At 33.5% G+C, this 21,827-nt stretch overlaps 1 protein-coding gene across 1 annotated transcript in view; it reads right to left on the reverse strand.

The window, feature by feature from the left end:
* The window catches only part of LOC120766308 (elongation of very long chain fatty acids protein 7), a 48,087-nt gene continuing 26,260 nt past the window's right edge, over positions 1-21,827 (reverse strand). Inside the window, exon 6 of the mRNA XM_040091724.1 lies at positions 1-397. Within this exon, the coding sequence (XP_039947658.1) occupies positions 92-397 (306 nt within the window). The 3' untranslated portion in view covers positions 1-91. The remainder of the gene's footprint in view (positions 398-21,827) is intronic.

Here is a 21,827-nt window from a genome sequence, read left to right on the forward strand (position 1 = left end):
AAAAAAAAATTGTCAAAACACATAATTTGTCTGCTACTTATGGCCAATAAGCGGTTCATGGAAAGTCTGGCTCCACTTGGTTTTCACATACTTAATTCAGTTTTTCCTTCAGCGTCAACAAGCCAATAGCATCCATCGTGTCCATAGTGTTGTTGTTCATTTCCATAATCTTTTTCGTTGCGCAACCATTCTGCGCAGGCGGCGCACCGTTCATTTTGGCGGCAATGGTCATTTTCTGATTCTGCGATTTCTTGTAGCTGGCCATGTAGAAGTTCATGAAGAGACAGAAGAAGATGGAGGCGTTCAACAGCAGCAGCGAAGAGATGAATTTCGAGAATTGGCATTGGGAACTGATGAGAGCGCGGGTGGTGTGCACGATGCAGAGCACAAATTGGGCCTGAAAGGGTAGGGAAGGAATGAGATTCGGTTAAGATTTAAATTTAATTTATTAAAAACTGTAAAATGACTCTTTTGAAATAAAAATAAGAGTAGCGAATATCTTCATTACTTTTTTTGAACTTTATTCAACTACAAGCCTTTGTAGAAATTTGTATTGGTCAAACTTTGCTGGGCAGAAATATCAAAAGATATACTTACTATACAGCTGAGCTGGTTTGAGCGCTATAGCTTCATTTATATATCTACAATTTATTTTTCCACATTTACAATTTTGTTGTCGTGACATCATAAAAATTCCTACCGAAACTAATTGCACGCAAGTTTTTCTCTGCTGGGAAGTAGATTTATCTAACACTTTTATTAATTTTTTTTCAGTACTCATTTGACATTTAATCTGTACAAATATTTTCATGCAAAAACTGAGCAGCATATTTATATTTATAATAAAAGCTTAGAACAATTAAATTGCAATTTAAATTAGTATAGTCCATGGCGTGTCCATATTTGCGTGTTCAACTAAATGTTGTTTTAATTATGTGAAATTTGTTTGTTAAAAGCTTAAGCAGCTTAAACAATCATGCGATTATCAGTCGAGGAAGTTAGCATTTAGCTGGGTTCAACACTCGACGTGTTTTTCCAATGACTGTTGGGGTTCGAAAAATTCCCAGTTATTTATTGTTATTTAATATTTTTATATATTTATTTTAATAACTGTGGGCGGTTTTGTGTGGATCTACAAAGCTTCCAATTAAGACAACTTTTTTAGGTAGGATGAAAACTATATTATGTCATTATTTAACAAATACTTTAGGGTTATTTTTTCCGTTTGACCAGTAAGTGAGTAGATTTGCCTGTATTTTTTATTGTAATTTTTCAACAATAACTGCAACTTTATTGTTTATTATTGGAAGAAATATATAAAATATTTGTATGATATCGTTATATAAAATTGAAAAAATTTGCTTCAATATTCGTGACGAAAAAGACAATACATATAAAGCTTCTGCGATATTTCTGCAAACAAAACCAACATTCGATATGGATCGATATCTGTGAATATTATGTGTCATTATGCGCTAGCACAGTACATGCAACAAAGCCAGAATGGTCACCCATGTCTCTAGATTTGATTCCCTCTGGCTCCTTTTTCTGGAGTTATGTGAAAGTGTCCCCAGCGATATTCAAAAATGTAATGAAAGCATAGTAAACAAGTAAGGAAGGACAAAGTTTGGGTGAAACCGATTTATACTCTTGCAACTTGCACTAATAGAAGCCAGAGAAATATCTTAAAGTGTAAAACGTCAATCAGAGTATCGGAATCCAAGCAACTTTATGCATACTTACATACATATACTATAAATAACTCATACACGGACCGATAAATTTAGTATAAGGTTTGTTAGAGAAACGAAAATCATTGTATGTATGTAATATATAGCAGTTGGGGGTAGTATCGACCCGAAAGTCAACTATAGGTACTGGATCAAAATATTCGATACCTAGGGGCTTGCACATACTTTAAAGGTATTATTCTTGCAAAGTTTTATCCCATTATATTAATTGCTTCTTGATTTGTATATTGGAAAATGAAAATTTCAAACGAAATTTAAAACAAGAAAAAACGTTAACTTCGGCTGCACCGAAGCTGATATACCCTTCACAGGTGCATTTCTTTTAGTAACTATGTGTTCACTTTGTATGGAAGCTATATGCTATAGTAATCCGATCTGAACAATTTTTTCGGAGATTACATTCTTGTCTTAGAAAATAACCTGCGCCAAGTTTTGTGAAAATACATTGTCAAATGTGAAAGTTTTCCATACAAGAACTCGATTACGATCGTTCAGTTTGTATGGCAGCTATATGTTATAGTGGTCCGATATCGGCAGTTCCGATAAATGAGCAGCTTCTTGAAGAGAAAATGAAAACGTTTGCAAAATTTCAAAACGATATCTTAAAAACTGACGGACTAGTTCGTATATATACAGACAGACGGACAGACGGCCAGACAAACATGGCTAAATCGACTCAGCTCAACATACTGATCATTTATATATATACTTTATAAGGTCTCCGACGCTTCCTTCTGGCTGTTACAAACTTCGTGACAAACTTAAAATACCCTGTTCAGGGTATACAAATTGGGTTATTTGGGGAGTAGGTGTGGTTGTAGCCCGATTTCGCGCATTTTAAAACTGTAAAAGAGGAATGTAAAAATGTAAATTTTAATGTACCGAATTTAGTTGAAATCAGTCGAGGAAGCCACGAGAATTTCATTTAAAGGAGGTCGCTGCTACGCCCATTGTACAATTGGAACCTTGTATCGTTTACATACTTTATCGGAGGTAAAATTTAAAGTACTGTTTTATCTTAAAATTTATAAGCGGGGACATGGCCACTTTTTCGAAAAATTTAGCATTCATGTGCCCCTTGCTAATGCGATCCCCTGTGGGTTTTATTATGGCACTTTATAAGATTTCGTTTAATGGCGTTTTTTGGGCGTGGTCAACTCCGAAATCGTTCTCACTTGTTTGTCATGGAATAGTGTACCAATTTTCAATAAGATATCTTAATTTTTACTGAAACTAACGCTTGTACAGACAGACAATCACTCGTATTTCAACTCGTCTCATCGTCCTGATCACTTATATATAGTGGATATAACCCTATCACCTAAAAATAATAGTGTTATATATTATTTTTAGGTGTTATATATTATTTTTAGGTGATACAAACAACCGTTAGGCGAACAAGACTATTATATTGCATAGCAACATGTTGCAAAAGTATACAAATATGTAAGACAATCCAATAAGGAATTACTCACTGTGCGTCAAGTTTGTGTCTTAAGTCTTTTGATATCATATCGATTTTTAGCTTATTTGCAAAGGCTTTTAAGAACGTAGTTAAGTGTCTAATGAGGAATAACTAATTATTTTCAAAAATATTAGTTAAATTTGAATAATAATTTCTCTACCGCAATTCATATTGCTGCTTTAGTCAGTGAAATGATGCTTGTAGTCTCAAACATGCTGCTATGAGGGAAGTTAAATATTTTCCATATACTCATAAATGTGTGATAAATCAAAAATTAAATAAAATTTTGAAAAAATTTCAAAAAATATACTTAAACAAAAAAAACTTTCCACCAAAACATACTCTGAGTAATTATAAAGCAAACTCACTCTAAATCTAAATATTTATTTAAAACCTTTCAACGTTCTATGCTACCCACTGTAAAAGCTAGTTTCTGTAAAGTTGCTTGCTTATCGATTAACTGTGTTTTTACTAACTAATATTCTATACATAACAGTCGCCTGAAAATGAAACGAAACTATTAAGTGAAATTAAACACGATGGCGCGTGATTAGCTTATTACGAGATCTGTGGCTGAAACTAGTTTGTAGACTGCCTTTGGCATAGTTTAGGAAATGTTATTGAATAATAAACTACATAGCTTGGAGTATAAGTTTTGCACTTCCGAGTGCGCGGTCAAGGTTTTGCTGGTTAAAGCAAACAAGCAATTAATAACAGCAATATTTATAGCAGTTATAACGTGACGCATACAATTATGAAACGTTTGGGCCGATACTGTTCGGTTATCTTTAAAACATAAAAGTGTTGAGATATAATAATAGTATTGATATAAAATAAATAATTTTGGGACAAATGCAATGAAGAGTGATTTCATATCTGTGCTGACCGGAAGCAATTTAGAGTGACTAGTAGTAGAATGTGTAGTAAAGTAAGATTGATAGCTTTAAAGTGATATATAGTTATTTTATCATAGAAATGTTTTAAAATTATTTGTTTGCTTTACTACAATGAATGATACAGTTTTCTTACGTAGAGATTAATTTTATTGATAATTTTAAAAAAATATTAGTTTGTGTTTTTTTTTTAACCTGAACAAGGTACATATATTAAGTTTGACAAGATATTAGTAATACCCAAAGTGAAACTCAGATACTCTATAAGTATATATATATACATAAATATAAATTATAAGCTGTTATAAACTTTAGACCGTTGAAGGCATGCCTCGTTCTGGACGAGCTGCGACCTCTTCAACTGATGAAAATATTCAAAAAGTGAAGAATCTGGTGCTTGAAAATCGTCAGGCAATTGGTAGAGAGATGGCAAGAGAACTCGACATCTCTCGCGAGTCCGTTCGAATGATTGGTGGATATTTTGGGTATGAAACGCGTTCTTGATGGACTCTTCCCAATAAAGCTGAATTTTTTTTAAAAAGAGTACGTATGTGACTGAATTTAAAGCCAGAAACGCAATGAATACCATCGATCCACCACCGTATTCACCAGATTTGGCTCCGTGTGATTTTTTCTTGTTCGCCAAACTGAAATTGCCGCTCCGTAGATCGAAGAGATATCACAAAATTCGCTGAACGAGCTGAAGCCCATCCCAAAAAGTGCTTATATGAAAAGTATTTCAAGGACTGAAAAAATCATTGGTATCGCTGTATTATAGCTGGCGGGGATCACTTTGATGGCAACAAATTAAATATTGATGAATAATTAAATAATTTTTATTTTTTTTTTTAATTTCCGGGTACTTTTTTGTCACAATGTATATATAGAATATACATGTATACGCTGATTTAAAAATTGGTGATAATTTTTTCAAAGCAGCTGCACTGGTAAAATTTTCAGCTGTATTCATTGCTTACTGTAACAGCCGCTTAAGAGAGACATGGTTTTATGCGCTGGGCGATTTTCGTTTCGTTTGTAAAAAGCTCACGCTTCGTTGTTATTTTATGAATTCTTGGCTAAACATAATACTGCAAAGTTGCCTCAGCCTCAAAATTCTTCAGACATGGCTCCGTGTAACTTTTTCCCATTTTCAAAAATAAAGAGAGAGCTAAAGGCTATCGCAAAAATCGAGTTTGTGAAGTGTTTCGACGATTGGAAAAATGCGCTTTCCTCTATGAATAATATTGACTGTGGATGCATAAATATTTTTTCAACTAAAATACCCGTTATTTCTGGAACATAACTGGTACTTGTCAGGTAATGATAGAAAATGGGATTTTCATTAATGGCAAATTTTTAAGCCCCTCTGAAGTGTACATTTTTCGCAAAAATATAATTTTTTTGCGAAGACGCTATTTTGTTCAAAATATAGTCTTACAAATTGATTGAGAGAACACTTTGATGAGCAGATAATTTCACGTTTCGGGCCGGTCGATTGACCACCAAGATCGTGTAATATCACACCGTTAGACTTTTTGCGGTGAAGATATGTAAAGTCTAAAGTCTATGCGGAGAATCGCACTTCGATTCAAGCCTTGGAGCGAAACATTACGTGTGTCATGCGCCATTTACCAGTCGAAGTTTTTTTCTAGACATTTGTGTTATGAAGCCGGATTTGCTATGGACAGTACAGATGAGAGTCGGAAAGTTAGATAACAAAAGGTTCATTAATGTGCTTGGTTAAGAAGTAATGAGTGGATCCACATTTGTACTGATATGATATTTTACAATACTGAGGCCTTAAAACCTAACAAAAATATGAAATTATTCACTTTGTTTTCAAATTAACACCATGGGAATCCATTGAACCACAATAAGTACATTAAACTACGAGGTTATACCAAATTTTTGTTAATGAACGAATGTCTATGTAATAATTTTACACAAAAAAGTACAGCATCATTGTATATCTAAGCAAAAAATTAAAAGTCTGTAATAAATACAACAATACAATACGAATACGAACATTTGTAGTCAAAACAACAAAAACGAAAAACAGTTTGGCTTGTAATACTAAAATGACGTAGCTAAATTTTCATTAATATCTTTGCGCTCAAGTAAAAATAAGGGCTTTAGAAAGAAATCTCAATATGCACAGCAACCAATCTAACGGCATTCTTGCGAAGGACGTTATCAAGCACTCCACTACTTACTCATAAACATGTACCTACATTTGTACTTATTCACGGCACTTTAACCAGTTTGTTGAGAAAATGTTCAAAGAACTTCGCAGCAGCTTTTTGCTAAGTCATACATACAAGCACAAAAACAAAAAGCAAAAGTGAGTTGCAAAAAATTCTTGCAGTTGCGCTGAAGGCACTGTTGTTGCCGCCACAGTGGTTGCCGGGAGTGTATCGCAGCTTGCTTGGCGCCAACTGTGTTTGCCTCTAATGATTGTTAAGCCGGATAGCATGATGACGCTGTGTGTCGCTAGCCAATTATCATTTATAAAATATTCTAATTGCGAAATTATTTTATATACTTTCCATTACAACTTAATTGATATACCTCTATATATATAAAAAATGAATATGAATATGTGCTAATGAGGGAGTAATTATTTGATTGAGTTATTACTCTCCTAATTGTCAATATTTACTATTATTACGTATTTACATATACATTTTTTCTTTAAGAAATACTCATACATAGAAAACTAGTTCAGTGAATATACTTAATATTACAGTTATTATCTAATTGTGGATTTTCCATTTTCCAGAGTTACATAACTTTCTTCAATAAATTGAACATTTAGTCCAACGACAATTCTAGCTAACTTGGTTGTATATGAAATGAGAGATCAACTACTCAATCACAAATTACAATATTTCCTAAAAAACTTGTAATAGTGTTTGCATATATGTATGTATCAGCCTAATACAAAAATAAAATGAAGGGAGCGATGTCCAAGTCGGGTGATATTTGAGTTCCGCTCGCAAATATTTGAATTTCAACCAGCAAAGACAGAAAAATGTGAAAAGTAAAAAACACTAAAAAATCTTTTGCTGATTTCAACTAGCGCATTCTTCAGATTAAGGTTTATGCCATTACAAAATTGAATAAATTCAAGCTTTGGATGAGAATATATCTTTTAAATGATTTTCGTGGTGAGAGTACTTTTCGTTTATGGTTGGTCAGAAAGTTTTAAACATCCAGAAGGAGTATCAAAAACACCCAATAAAGTACATATGTATATGTTGCTGATGGGTTATACAGCGTGATGAGCTGCATCGGCTTAACTATGTCCTTCTATCTGTATGTAGGCTAACTAGTCTTTTTTTGTGAGATATCGATCTAAAATATTGCAAACGTCCTTTTCTCCCCAAGAAGTTGCGCAAATATCGAAATATTCGATATCGGACCACTATAGCATATAGCTGACATACAAACTGACCGATCAATATCAAGACAAATAGCTTCTTATACCATTTTATGCTATAAGAAATGAACCTGGGACGGTATTATAGTTTCGATGTAGCGAAAGTTAATATTTTTTTTTAGTTGGTTGCCAATTTTCGAATCATTAGCAAAATCGCCGTAGAACCCAGTTAGTTTCACCAGAGATAAATAGATGCTCAACTCTTCTGTCAGAGAGAGCAACTCACCTACCCGACTTTGACAGTTGATTGAATGAAGTAGATTATGAGGTTTCACAATTGGAACGCTTGAAATGGCCTGATTTAAATTCTACCAAAAATAAATGTGAACGGAGGGACCTGGCTACAACGCAAAATGTTAGAAAAAACGAAAATTTGGAGCGCTCTCACACTGGAGTAAATTGGTCATCCCTTTGGCCCTGGTTTCACTATACATACAGGTATACTCATATAATACGGCATTTGCACAGATATTAATATTGTAGCGTTATTAGGCCATATTTTTTGAAAAGTGGCCGCTAAGAATGCCAGAGAGTGCTGAAACTGAATTTTCTGCAATTTGGGACTTTGGACTCTGGACCCTTATGAAAAGATATTTTTATAAAATTTAGTAGTATAGAAGTCATCATGAAATCTTTTGAATACATATTATATGTTAACACTTAAATTAAAATAAATAATTTAAAATTAAAATTTCGTAAAACTCTTAACTACGAAAGCTTTTTAACTGTGGCCACATGCTCCATATACGAGTATATGGTGGGCAAAATTAGTTCTCGCAATTTCATACCTCTTAACCATCTGGATAAACTTGAATTTATCTGTGCTTTTGGCGTTCTTTTTATAAGTCTATAATTCTAGTCACTGAAAATATTTTCCCAAAGTCCAACAATCAGGCAATATAACCTCTAAGAGTGATTTTGCTCACTTTTTTGTCACTAAAGAGTTCTCGTACAAACAAAAAACAATTAAGCCCTGAGTTACGAAAAACCACTTGACTCACTCAACACGTTTTGTCTATGCAAAATCATTTTTAGTGCCACCAAATTGAATGATTATTAAGCTTGTCAACATAGAAATTATGCTGACAGCTGGTGGCAGCGCGGCGTGTGGCAAGTACCAATGACAGCCGTAAAATCAATGATACGCCAAAAGCGAGTACAGATACGCTGGCAACAACTACAAGAGCGTGACGTATACGAAGGCGTGCAGCGACGCCATTGAAACGCTGTGCCGCGTCATTCGCATGACTTTGATGCCGCTGTGAGCACTCATTCATGTGGGTGATCAACAGTCTATATATATATGTATATTAGTGTATGATACGTATATACAAATATATGTTGGTGTATGTGCATGTGTGCGTGGTGTAATGCGTTCAAATTGTTTTGAGTAATTACTGTAAGAAAAATACCGACAGATATCTTGATTAAGCGCTTGATAGAATTGCCATTATTTGATAGTTTTGCTTTTACATACAAGTATACTATATGTAATATACGTAGCATTTTTAACAACAATTTTGACAAAAGTAATATCAAAATATTTTTTTATTGCGCGGCTGGAATTTTTTCACATATCATGAGTCTGTTTAAAGGTTAGTTTTATTATTATTACAATTTTTTTCTTGAACTAAACTATGTGCGTAGTGCTATTGTTATTGTTTGGTTGAAATATGCCAAAGTCCATTCGAGTGCCACAAGTCAATGACTTGCTCCTTAGCGTTCATATGCTATAATTTTTTATGGACTTGTTTTAATTAGCCGAAATATTTATGCCAGTCAGCAGCTTGAGTTATTTGAAAACAAAAATAGTTTCAGCAGCATTTTTATGTGTTTTTTCTACAGTGCACCTGCTGCAGTTTAATTATTTAAATTAATTATTTTAAAATTCTCGGGAAAAATTTAAGCCTAGACACATTTAACAAGGAAATTTAATTTAAGTTTGTTTTACAAATATTCATATAAGCAATCTTTTATATTTCAGCTAACAAAATAACAAGTTTACTAACTTCGAAGGGGTATAATTTTCGGCTGAGCTTCTACTCAGTTAACTTATTGGAAGCATACGTAAGTTTAATACTTTTTTTTAGAATCACTATATAATATACTTTGGAATGTAGCCACATTTAACGATCAAGTTATATATTTAATCATGTAAACATTTTTTAAAGCAAATTTACTAACTTTGAAGCGGTCCTATTTTTGAATGAACTTTTACTAAATATATTTATTTTAGACATATTAATGTTATGGAGCTATGTTTTCAGAGAAAAGTAACATTTTTATGCATTTTTTAGTTCATTTAAAATTTGTATAAAAATTTTGAAAATTCTGAGGATAATGCAAAATATGTTAAAAGTACAAATAGTTAAAGACAAACGGGGACTTCCAAAAGCATTTAAGTAGAAAACAATATGAGCATAAATTAATCTGCTTGAAAGTATATCAATACTTCAATTGTGAAACTATTTATGATCACTTAAGTCAATATAAACCATTTTTGGAAACCTTAAAATAAAGTGAGAACAGAAAGGATTTGGAGGGTGTGATAATGGAACATAAAATCAAGCCAACGGTTTTTTTTGAAGAAGCTGCAACTTTATATGTAACAATAGAACTATTTCAAAAGTTTTAGGAAAAGACAATAAAGCAAATGAAGTAGTCATCATACACTTATTAGATCCTTTTTTCGTAAATACTGAGAATTTCAGAAAAAGAATAAAATGCTAATAAGTGTCTGTAATCACTGTCCGCCAACATATGTCATTCTCCGGGACTTTATACTTTTTTAGCGAACCACTTCTTAACTCCTTTTTATGAATTCACCTAAATTTTTAAGAAACCTCAAAGAGCAAGATAAGTGAGCTGTAACCTTTGAAATTCTACATTCGTTTTGATATAATGCTTTCTACTACGAAATATCCCTCTACAGAAATGCCTGCCATACACATTGAGTTAAACATCAGAATTTATGGCATTTAATTTAGGTTTCGAGTTTCCTCAGCGAGAAAACTTTAAGACATGGAAAATATGTACTGTCAATATTTTATATCTGTTCATTTTCCTTATTAAATAAGGCACGAAAGAAACAAAATCTCTAACGATTTCTCAATGCGGTACACAAGGTTATATATAAAGCCAAAAAATTTTATAAATGAGAAATTTAAGGAGTTTCTGCTGTGCTGCTTTATAGCTTTATAAAAAATTATTTTAATGATGATCACATTTTTAAAGAAAAAATGATAGACAATCATATATGTATATATGTATATAAAATTTATTTATTAATTTGCTAATTTATTTTCTATTTCATTTTAATATGATCTGTAAATAAATTTTCAGACTTAATAGAAAAACAAAGGAAAACTGGCTGCTTAGGCCTTCGTCCCAAATAAATAAATTTTAAGATAGAGAAGTACACATGGACTTAGTTGAAAAAAGCTTATCGTTGAAAATAATTTTTGTTACAAAATTTAAAATTATCTTTTAAATTTTTAATAGTTGAATAATGTGTTACATGAAAGTTTATTCCAAATACTAGTTTTTGGCGGAGTTGCCACTTTGTAATAGTTTTTGCACTGTATTAAATTGAAAAATATTACAATTCGGCTGACAATCCAAAAAGGTTTAAAAGTTATATCTGACGTATATAAAACATTTTCACACAGAGTTGCCACCTTCTTAAAAGTTTTTGTACAATATAAAGTTTGTCTAATATATACAATACTCGTATTACAATATGGATATTGAGCTAAACAAAGTTGGTAACTATTTCTGTCAGAAACATTCTCATTCGTCGGAACGGCCGGTTTAGAACCACTGTAGCGTGTTGCTACCAAACAAACTGAACGTACATAATGAAATGCTTGTATGGAAAACTTTTTCATTTGACAAGATATCATCACGCAATTTGTCATGGATTATTGTCCAAAGCAAAGGTATAATCTCCTAAGAAATTGCTCAGATCGAGGCCCTTTTGCATATAGTTGCCATTTAAACTGAAATATCGGAATCAAGTGCTTGTGTGGAAAACTTTTCATTTGACAAGATATCTTCATGAAATTTGGCATCAGCTATTGCCTAAGATAATAGTACAATTTTTGCAGAAATTGTACTGATCGAGTCGCTTCTGCATATAGATGGCATACAAACTTACCAAACAAAGTTCTTGTAATGAGTTTTTTGTATTTGTGAAGGGTATTATAGCTTCGGTGCAAGCGTATTTAACATTTTTTCTTGTTTTTGGGTCCGATGTATATATCTGAAGTATTTGAAATTACTATTAATCGGCTCTGTATTTTGAATAACTATTTACTCGCTATTTTATCCAACATACACATTCGAGTTTAACTCATAAAATGATTCTTCTTACAGCCAAACGTTTATCTAATACCTATGTATATTCACAAACTATTTTCTACAATATCCAATACAAATAAGTAATTTTTAATAATCTAATAATATACTTTACTATTTGTTCTTCAATAAGAACACATCAATCGTCGCTTGTCTCACAATCGAGTTCGTTTCTTAAGTCTTTTATTTGTGTGCAGGCATTTGGTATTATGTGTTATATACACAAAGCGTGCATTAAATAATATTTTGTGTAAATGTTTTAGAATTATTTTTACAAATAAATTAATCATAAAAATTATGGTTAGAATACAAGACAACAACAATTTTATTGTTATTCTATTGCAAAATTGGTAACATTTAAATGCATTTTTGAGAGCAATTAGCGCGCTTTTCTCTTCTAGTGCAAAGCAATTTAGAACAAGTACATACTTATTAGTCACTTCTATATACAGACATATATACACATATATTTATATAATTAAGTTTCGCGTGCAAGTGTTAAATGGCAATATAAACAACATGAGCGCAATAAAATAGTAATTGCTTGTAACGCAAATTGCAAGCAACGCACACTCACATACACATACACACATATATATGTTCCGGTATATAAATCTGTAGAGTTGCAGCAGCGTTTGAGTTTGCTTGTAATGAACCTTCATGCCACTTGGCTAGCGGTGCATTTAAGCTGTGTTGCCACTGAAAGCGAGAGCGCCTTCGTAAGCGTGTATCTTTGTTTGTGTGTATGTGTGTCTGAGTGTGACCTACAAAGCAATCGCTGACCAGCCATGCAAGACGGCGGCAACTGCAGCAGCAGCAACGACAAGTAAAACCGAAATATACCCGTTTTTGTTGCATAAAAAAAGCAGTAACAACAAATATCGATTAGCACGCAACGGCAGCAACCACTACTGTAGCAACTGCAACCACTATGGCAACAACTGCAAAATTCTCAGGCAATGCAATAGTGGTAGCAACGACGATTGTGCCCCCAAACAGCAACAATGTGCTACAATCGCCAATGGTACGACGATTGCACGCTACCGATAAATTGCAAGCCAAAAAGGAAAGACAATATAAACAACAACAATGTAAAAAAGTAAAAAAAAATGAAACAGCAACAACTTAATAGCAATTCAGCAACATTTGCAGCTGAGTGTTGCCATTTGCGGTAGCTCAGTTCTAGTGTTGTTGTTGTTGCTCTATTACAATTGGTGTTGTTGCAAGCGCTCGTGCCTGGGGCTCGGTAGGCGTGCAACTGAAAGCGAATTTGTGTTGGACGAAAGCACTTGACTGCCAAACTGGAATAGAATGACCAAGTTATTGCAAATCGTCTAACGGCATTCGAAGCAGCCGCAAACAGTTGCTACATGCCATGTGTTGCACTGCTCGTTGGCATTGCGATTTGAGACAATTTGCTGTTGTAAAAAAAAAAAAACAATAACTAAATAAAAAGTAAAAATATTTATTTTCTGATTTGTTCACTTCGTGGGGTTCACTCTAACAGTACAACACGCGAGCGCAGTTATTATGGCTGCGTTATGTGCTGCACAGTGGCTGGAGTGCACTTGCAACATGACAGCCATGCTCACACGAAAATAAAGGAAATGGCGTGCAAGGCAAAAACCAGAAAAGGAAATATTTGCCAACGAAGTGGTATTTGGCATGGCTTGTTGTTGGTATTATTTGCATAAATTTTGGGAGTTTTGGGATTTTGAAGGAAGATAAGAAGTTGTATGTCAGCTGTTCAAAGCCAATTGGCATTGGCGTATATAAATAGTTTATTTTCTATTTTTGGAAGATTTGAAGGTATTTGCGTAGTTTTTTTGATAATATGGGATATTTTTTTGAATCGATTTAGACCGATGTGTGACTATCAGTCCATCGTCCCTCAGTTTTTGAGTTATCAGTCTGAAATTTTGCTCACATTCTGTTTTCCCTAAGAGCTGCTCATATGTCGGAATTACCGATTTCGGATCACTATAGCCAATATCTATTACCAATATCGGACCGTATAGCTGTCATACGAACAGAACGTTCAAAGGTATGTCCTCGTATGGATATTTTTTTATTCGACAAGGTACCTTCAAACCTTCTTGTTTCCAGTCTTGGAAAATCAGTTGCGAGCAGAAGTTTTGGCTGAGAGGGAGATTATCGCCGCCACTACTTTGAAGACTTCCAGATAATGTATTTTTCTGACGATTTAAAGAAGTTAAAGCATTTCTGAGCTTAGTCCATCAAGCTATGAGGAGACTATGTTGAGAGAAATTGCTGAATTAACTCAAAACTCAGACGATTGTGCATTGTACCCCATGCGTTAATACAAATGAGTCTTTGAATATATATTTAAGCATATCTACACACATAGATACGTAGATATTTATATATATATATATGTATATCTTATATTGTTGTCATTATTGTGCAAAGCTGCAATATTGTTGTAATTTTTCCAAGTCATTTCCCTCTTTGTCACACACCAACAACAAAATACTTCTAAGAATATCGGTCAGTGGCTTTTGAGTAGAAGTAAACAAGATTCGAGAATCAAGCGGTAAATACTAACGTAGTAAATCAAATGAAAAATGTGGACACGATTTGTAAATACTATTTGCTATGTGCTTAATGCTTGCCGTGCGCAAGAGTTGCTTGTGCGCAGAAGCTATGCGCGCAGTTGCGTTGACAACGGATGACTTTCTGGCGGCGGACATGGGGGTTAAACGTTGCGAGAATCGAGAAAAAGATAGATAAAACTGGTATAAATTAGCGGCAAGTAATGGGGCATGCAGCAATGTGTCTCTATATAATGGGTGATTCAAGTGGAGAAACTTTTTTTAAAAGATCACGCGTGAGTCGTGTCAAGCTGTCATGTTATTTTTGTTCAGTATTGTTTGGCATTTCATCAAGGAAAGACTTACTATACGCCTGAACAACGTTTACAAATCGTTCAACTTTATTACGAAAATTTAAGTTCTGTAAAGAATGAGATCTAACATTCATTACTGGATAAAATTCGGCCGAATAGACTACGCTCAACAAGTACAGAAGAAAATATAGCCTTAGTTTAGAGTCTTTACGAAGATCGTGGAGCGTCGACTCGGCACTGTTCGCAGCAACTCGGACTGACGTATGGAACGAATTTTACGTTGAGAACTTTAGCCATTCGACCTTCCTAAGCGACATCGCTTCAATCTATGGGATTTTGAAAAGTTCCATGAAGATCCGACGTTTTATGTTGTTCAGCGATGAAGGCCATTTCTAGTTCAATGGGTATGTAAAAAGCAAAATTGTCGCATTTGGGATGAAGAGCAACGTAAAGAGACTTAAGAGCTGCCATTTCATCGAGGAAAAAAAACGTTTTAGTATGGTTTGTGGGCCCGTCAAATCATCGGTCCATATTTTCTCAAAAATGATGCAGGTGAGAACGTAACCGGTTATGGTGACCTATGGTGAACTTTTCCGGCGATATTTGGTTTTAACGAGACGGCACCATTTCCCACATCAAACAAAGGATTTATTAAAAAAAACACTTCGGTGAGCAGATAATTTCACGTTTTTGTCTATTGGCCACCCAGATCGTCTGATATCACACCGTTAGACTTTTTCCTCTGGAGATATGTAAAGTCTAAACTCTCTGCGAACAATCCCGCTTCGATTCAAGTCCTGGAACAAAACGTCACGCGTGTCATTCGCCAGTTACAAGTCGAACAGCTCGAAAGAGTCATCGAAAATTGGACTCAACGGATGAACCATCTGAGACGTAGCCGCGGCCAACATTCGAAAGAGATACTTAATCTTCAAAAAAATGCCAAAGTATTGAATTTGAAGTCTATATGTTTTTTCTTCAAAAAGGTAGGAAACCCCGAAATGAATCACCCTTTTCTTTAATATACATATATATTGACAACATATATGTGAATACATAAACGTATATAATCAAGAATGTTGTAATCGGTCGACTGAAACCAATAGTCAAATAGCAAAAAAAAAATAATAAAAATAATAACAGCAACAAATCAATAATTAAGCGAAATATATAAACAAAAACAATAAAACTGAAATTGTCTGCCAACAACGCGAGTTGTAAGGGGAAGCCGAACGGAAAACCGCTAAAAAGCAAAAGCGAAAAGTTCGCTTGGAATCAGTTAGCGTGCTGCCACTTCCACATTTAATGGTGACTTCCACTAATACGCCTGCTTCCACTTGGTTAGCAGTTTTTGCCACAGAAGTGAGTGCGGCTACAAGCAAAAAGCGCGCCAAAGTACTCAACAAAAAGTATGCAGTATTACATAGGTGTGCGCTCATATGATATTTGAAAGTATTTTGCCAGCGATAAATAGCAAATGTAGGCAGTAATAATGAGCACTGCCAAATGCATCAGACATAGAATGCCCGTATGTGTGGAGCCAGGCTGCCAAGAGTTATTGCCGTCACGCCAAACAATGCCGGCAAGCAATACAATTGAATTGAGTTATGCTTTCAAAAATTTACTTTTCATATTTGTGGTTTACATATGGACGTGTGACAAAAGGAAAATATTATGCAATAATCAGATACACTTTTTTCATCATTGCCTTCTTTAGGTGAAAAATAATCAAGTTAAGAAGTGCATTTATAATTTAATCATGACCCTGTTGAACAAGTCCAAAATTCTTTGTTTGGATCTTGAACGTTATTTTCAACTTCAAGTTAGTTTTTGGGATCAATTATTTAAATAATGCAATCTGCATGGTCTAGTTAACTTTTTACAAAGAAGACGGATAATGTGAGATGCTAGAAAACAAATTCAAAGTTATTCAAATTATAAGACCAAAAAATGAAAGTATTTTATTTTAAAGACACTCAATTCTACCGATAGCTTAAGAAGTCTAGACCACAGTTAGTTTACGAATTTATTTTAATAAAAATTTCTGCCAAAAGAAGTAATAAAGAAATCTTATGACTTGTTATGATATTGAAAAGTAAAAGTAATTGGCATTTTTAAGGAGCGTTTAAATAATTTAATTTAAAAATAAGAACCGAACATTAACTTCGTTCCTTAGCTATAATACCCTTCACACGTGCATTTCTGATAGCATAAAAAGGTTCAAAAATTTCCTTTTTCTTAATTTTGATTCACCAGTTTGTACCGGAAAAGTATTTTTAACCCTTTTTATGCTATAAGAAATATATCTAATACATATAGTCTCATCTGAACAATATATTCGGAGAGTATAGCATTCTCTTAAACAATAATCCATTACAAATTATCTGCAGATATTTTTTCAAATAAAAAAGTGTTCCTCAAAAATACATAATTTTGATCGATTAGACTTTATGGTAGCTCTATGTTATAGTGCTTCGATATGCGGCGGTTCCAAGAAATACCCTACTTCTTACGGAGAAAATGACATTTGAAAAGTTTCTGGGTGATATATCCAAAACTCAGTGGCTAGTTTGCATATAAATGATTGATTCGACTCAGCTTGTTCCGCTCATCATTCATTTTATAGATTCTCCAACATTTAGTTTTGGGTCTTACATACTTTGTGCTAAAAATTTTGCGAAAAGGTTGATTGAACTTGTAATCGCAATATTCTATTCGCCTACAATGCACAAATAAATTGAAAATTTCTTTCACTTCTCGAGCAGTGAGAAAGTTGTGGTGTTTAATAAAAATTACGGTACATATTTCGTACCACCTGCAGAACGTTCTTAACAGTAACAATGAATATGAAATATACATACATATAAAAAACGGATACACTTAACCTTGAGCGAGCTTCGCCATGCCTGCAGAAATACAATAAAAAGATAACTTCGCTTTGATGACATGAAACTGTCATTGATCTCTCTGTATTTGTCGAATTCATATTATTTTATTTGCATTTGCATATTTGCATACAAATATAGTAATATTCTTATTGAAAACAATTTATTTGTCAAATTGATTAAATACTTGTTTACTTTATTATTTCGAAATTTTAATTACATGTGCTGCGGCAAAGCAAGACGAGTTCAAACATTCACTTTTCAAATGTTATTTTGGCTGATATTTATATGATTCACAATAATAAAAAATTAAGTTATAATTCATGATCAAATACGCATATACTTGTAGGCATCTTAATGCTGCTTAACCAATGAAATAATTTTTAATTAAATTAATGGAATTTTTCGATTGGAATTCACAAAAAAGTATATAAATTAGTATTAATGTTTCAATTCAAAGTATTGTCTGATTATTTTTCAAGAATTAATGCTTTCCTCAAATACTTTTATTATTGCTGGTTTGACGAGTCGGTTTTACTGTTTCTAACATTAAGGTGAGTGAATTATTTTGTTTAAATAAAATATTGTTTTCGAATATTCTAATTTACATACATATGTATGTATGGATAATAGACAATAATGAAAGAAATTGTATGGAATTTTTTGAAAAATTACTATAGAGTTTAAAGGCCGAGAAAGATAGTACTAAATATTAAAATTCCCCATGCTCTGAGGTATAAAAATTTGCAAATCCAAGCAAGATATACATAATGATGACTACAAAGTACCAACCCGTTATTTTCTTTCTTTGACAGAAAATTACGTTAGTATATGACATCATGAACGAAAGCGGAAGATAGACTGCGGTTACTATGCAAGTTTGACAGTTCATTTCGTTCATGTCTCCTGTATACTTTCTTAGTTGTTACTAAATATTATGGATTCAAACATTGTAACAGCATGGGTAACATAAAATGCAGGAATTTATTTTATTTCATTGCATAATGCATGTTGTAAGTAATTCGTAAGTAGATACGTGGTGTAACTTAACAGTAACATAACAACCGGCTTCAGTGGTCTCTTGCTTAATTAATAAAAATGTGATTTGTTAATAAAAAACACGAAAGGAAGGGTTAATTTCGGGTGTAACGGAACTTGCAACTTTCAAGGATCAAAGCCGTCTAAATAACTTCAGGCAAAACTTCATATTAGGTCGTCAAATATCTCCCTTCTGCCTTTTTGCTGTTTATTCAACGCTTTATAAAAAGTGTTATAGTAATCGGACCTTTCACAAGCCTCTTTTGAGTTCAACTTTTCACCAACAAGGGCGTTCGCCATGGAAAGGAAGGGATGGTAATCACTTGGCGCTATATCCGGCTATATGGTGGATGCGATAAAACCTCCCATCAGAGCTCCTGTAGCTTCTGACGAGTCATCAACGAAATGTGTGGTTTGGCGTTATCCTAGTGGAACACTACTCCCTTTTTGTTGGGCAATTATGGACGCTTCTGGTCGATCGCCTGATTTAAGCTCTCCAGTTGTTCGCAGTAGATGATAGAATTAAGTCTCTGGCCATATGGGAGCAGCTCATAGTGCATGATTCCTTTCCAATCCCACCAAACACACAGCAAAACCTTCCTGGCTGTCAATCTCGGCTTGCCCACTGTTTGGAACAATTCACCGGCCTCCGACCACGACCGTTTTCGCTTGATATTGTCATATGCGATCCTTTTATCATCGCTAGTCACCATACGCTTCAAAAATGAAATTAACATATATGTAACTGAAGAGACTAAATTTAATATATTGAGGATGCTGAAAATCCTGATATTAGCTTTCACTCCATTTTATTCATTTTAGGCACAAAGATGCCCCGTTAGGAGGAAAAATGCGGTATTAAGTCAGGCGGCAGTTTAAAAATTTTTAATTAGGTATATGAAGGCTCAGAGAAATATTTGTTCGATTTTTAGTAGTTTTTAACAAAACAGTTATAAAAGCAGTGTGCAGTGAGCATGGTTACCATCCAATTTCACATAATTGTAGCAAGAGGAGGAGTTATTTGTTATGTGCAAATTTGAGTGATATAGCTTGAAAGGTTTGGGGGATATATACATTAAACCTATTAGAACCGGAACCGCCTGCTTTTTAAAAATTTGTAATTTTCGGGATAGATCCTTACGTTCCCTATTGAATTGAGATTCGGACGCTTACTAGCCAATCCAATGAAATAATACCCAAATTTTTCTTTAATTTTCCAATCGTGAATGCCAAAATTAGCGAATTAATTAAAAATAATGACGGGAAGATTATTATTTGTCCAGTGCGTGCGCGAAAATATAGGGCTTGGATCATTTTCGGTTAGGGGCACCAACCCTGCCGTTATAATATTTTTTTTATTTCTCAGAGTTAGAGTTAGAGCTCTGCTATATTAAAACTGATTCCGATTTGTACTTGAAAAGGCATACCATTCTATAGGGGTAATGCTTCACAGTAGGCATAATGCAATTTTCTGCGAATCGTTCACCACGCCTGCGATGAACTGCTTAACAACCATATAAGGATAAGGATAACTTTTATTTAATTTTTATGGTCACTAGTGGCTTTTTTACAGATTTTCTTCTTAAAATTCTCATTTCGTTGAGCCGATTTTGAATTATTCGAGTTAAAATATCATTACTAAATGAGTTCTGCAACTCGGCTTTTATCTCGACAATGTCTTGTTCTTAAGTTAACACAGACCTCTTTTAAACTTTAGCTTCTTTTTATTCTGTAAGTTTTCTTCCTCCTAGTGATCAGCCTAATATAATAAAAATCACATAAGTGAAAGCTTTTAAATCAAAATGTCTAAAAAGTGCCATGCGTGGTCATATGCCCGCTATATGGGCATATGGTATTCTGGCAATACCCAATAGCGTGTATAAAGAATTTTTAACAACATTTGATACGTTTTTTTTTGTTTCGCTATGTATCTATGTAATCTTATATATGTATATTATAATATATCTTGGGATCAAAAACAAAACTCTCATACTCTTTACCAACATGTTGCGAGAGTTTAAAAAATATTTGATGAATACGTATTTTGTTGTAAGAAATGATCACGGCTACACAAACTTACTACCATCAAAAATAGTGAAGTTACTTATTTTAAAACATTCATACTTTTTATGCTCATCAAAATGCTTTTAGATATTATAAAAATAAAATCTATTATATAAAAATATTTCATCACTAATTGAGTGTTTCTGTAAAATCAGTTTCCATATGATTTCGATACTAAATGGGAGTCAAAGTAAACTGTAGTCATAAAATGTCCATCGGAAATCTGGTTTGTTGTAAGAAAAAAAGTATCCTTTGAAAAAAAAAATACCAAAGCACAAAAACAACAAACTAACCTTATTTCTATATATACTTGTTTAGGTGAACAGCCGATGAAATATCAACTTTTACAATACTTATTAAAATATTCTTTTTTTGTATTTGTTCACTGCAAAATATGTTCATAAACAACATTAAGAAATTATATCAATTCGTTTTAAAAAATTTGTGGTGAAAGTACAAAAGTAAGATACACAAATATTGGAAATTTTATAAATTATTTATTATTAGCTGATCATTAAGTCATCAAATTTCTGAAACAAAATTTACCAAAAAGTGTAAAAATTATTAAACGAAATAAAGTCAATACCATTTAACTTGATTTGTTGCTGACTAAGACTTTTTTTTTTTTGTTTTTTTTTTGTAATGAACACTCCGAACAGTTCAAAATTTGTTTACAGTCTGTGTACTTGTTTGTATAAGTGCCTCAACAGGTTCTGTTGCCTACACGACCTCGCCACACAGCGTCGAATACGCCAACAGATCGCCGATCGCCATAAAGTGTACAGAGATCGCGCTAAGAGGGTTGATACGCTGTCAATGACACTCTTGCGGCGGCTTACAAGCCGCACTTAATTATTTGCCAAAATTTAGGCAACCAAATAAAGTCAACAACAGCAAATACAATACATGTAACACATTTGCATGTGTGTGTGTTTATTTTATATGCAAATTGGCGACAGCGGAGTCAACAAGTTGAACTGCGAGAATGCGGCTAAAGAACGATGCGCTTTGCTCAGTAAACTTTGCTTGCAGCAAACACAAGAATATTAGCCAATAACTGGCATGCTAAA

The sequence above is a fragment of the Bactrocera tryoni genome, chromosome 1 (assembly GCF_016617805.1).
Source record: "Bactrocera tryoni isolate S06 chromosome 1, CSIRO_BtryS06_freeze2, whole genome shotgun sequence".
Taxonomy (NCBI): Eukaryota; Metazoa; Arthropoda; class Insecta; order Diptera; family Tephritidae; genus Bactrocera; species Bactrocera tryoni.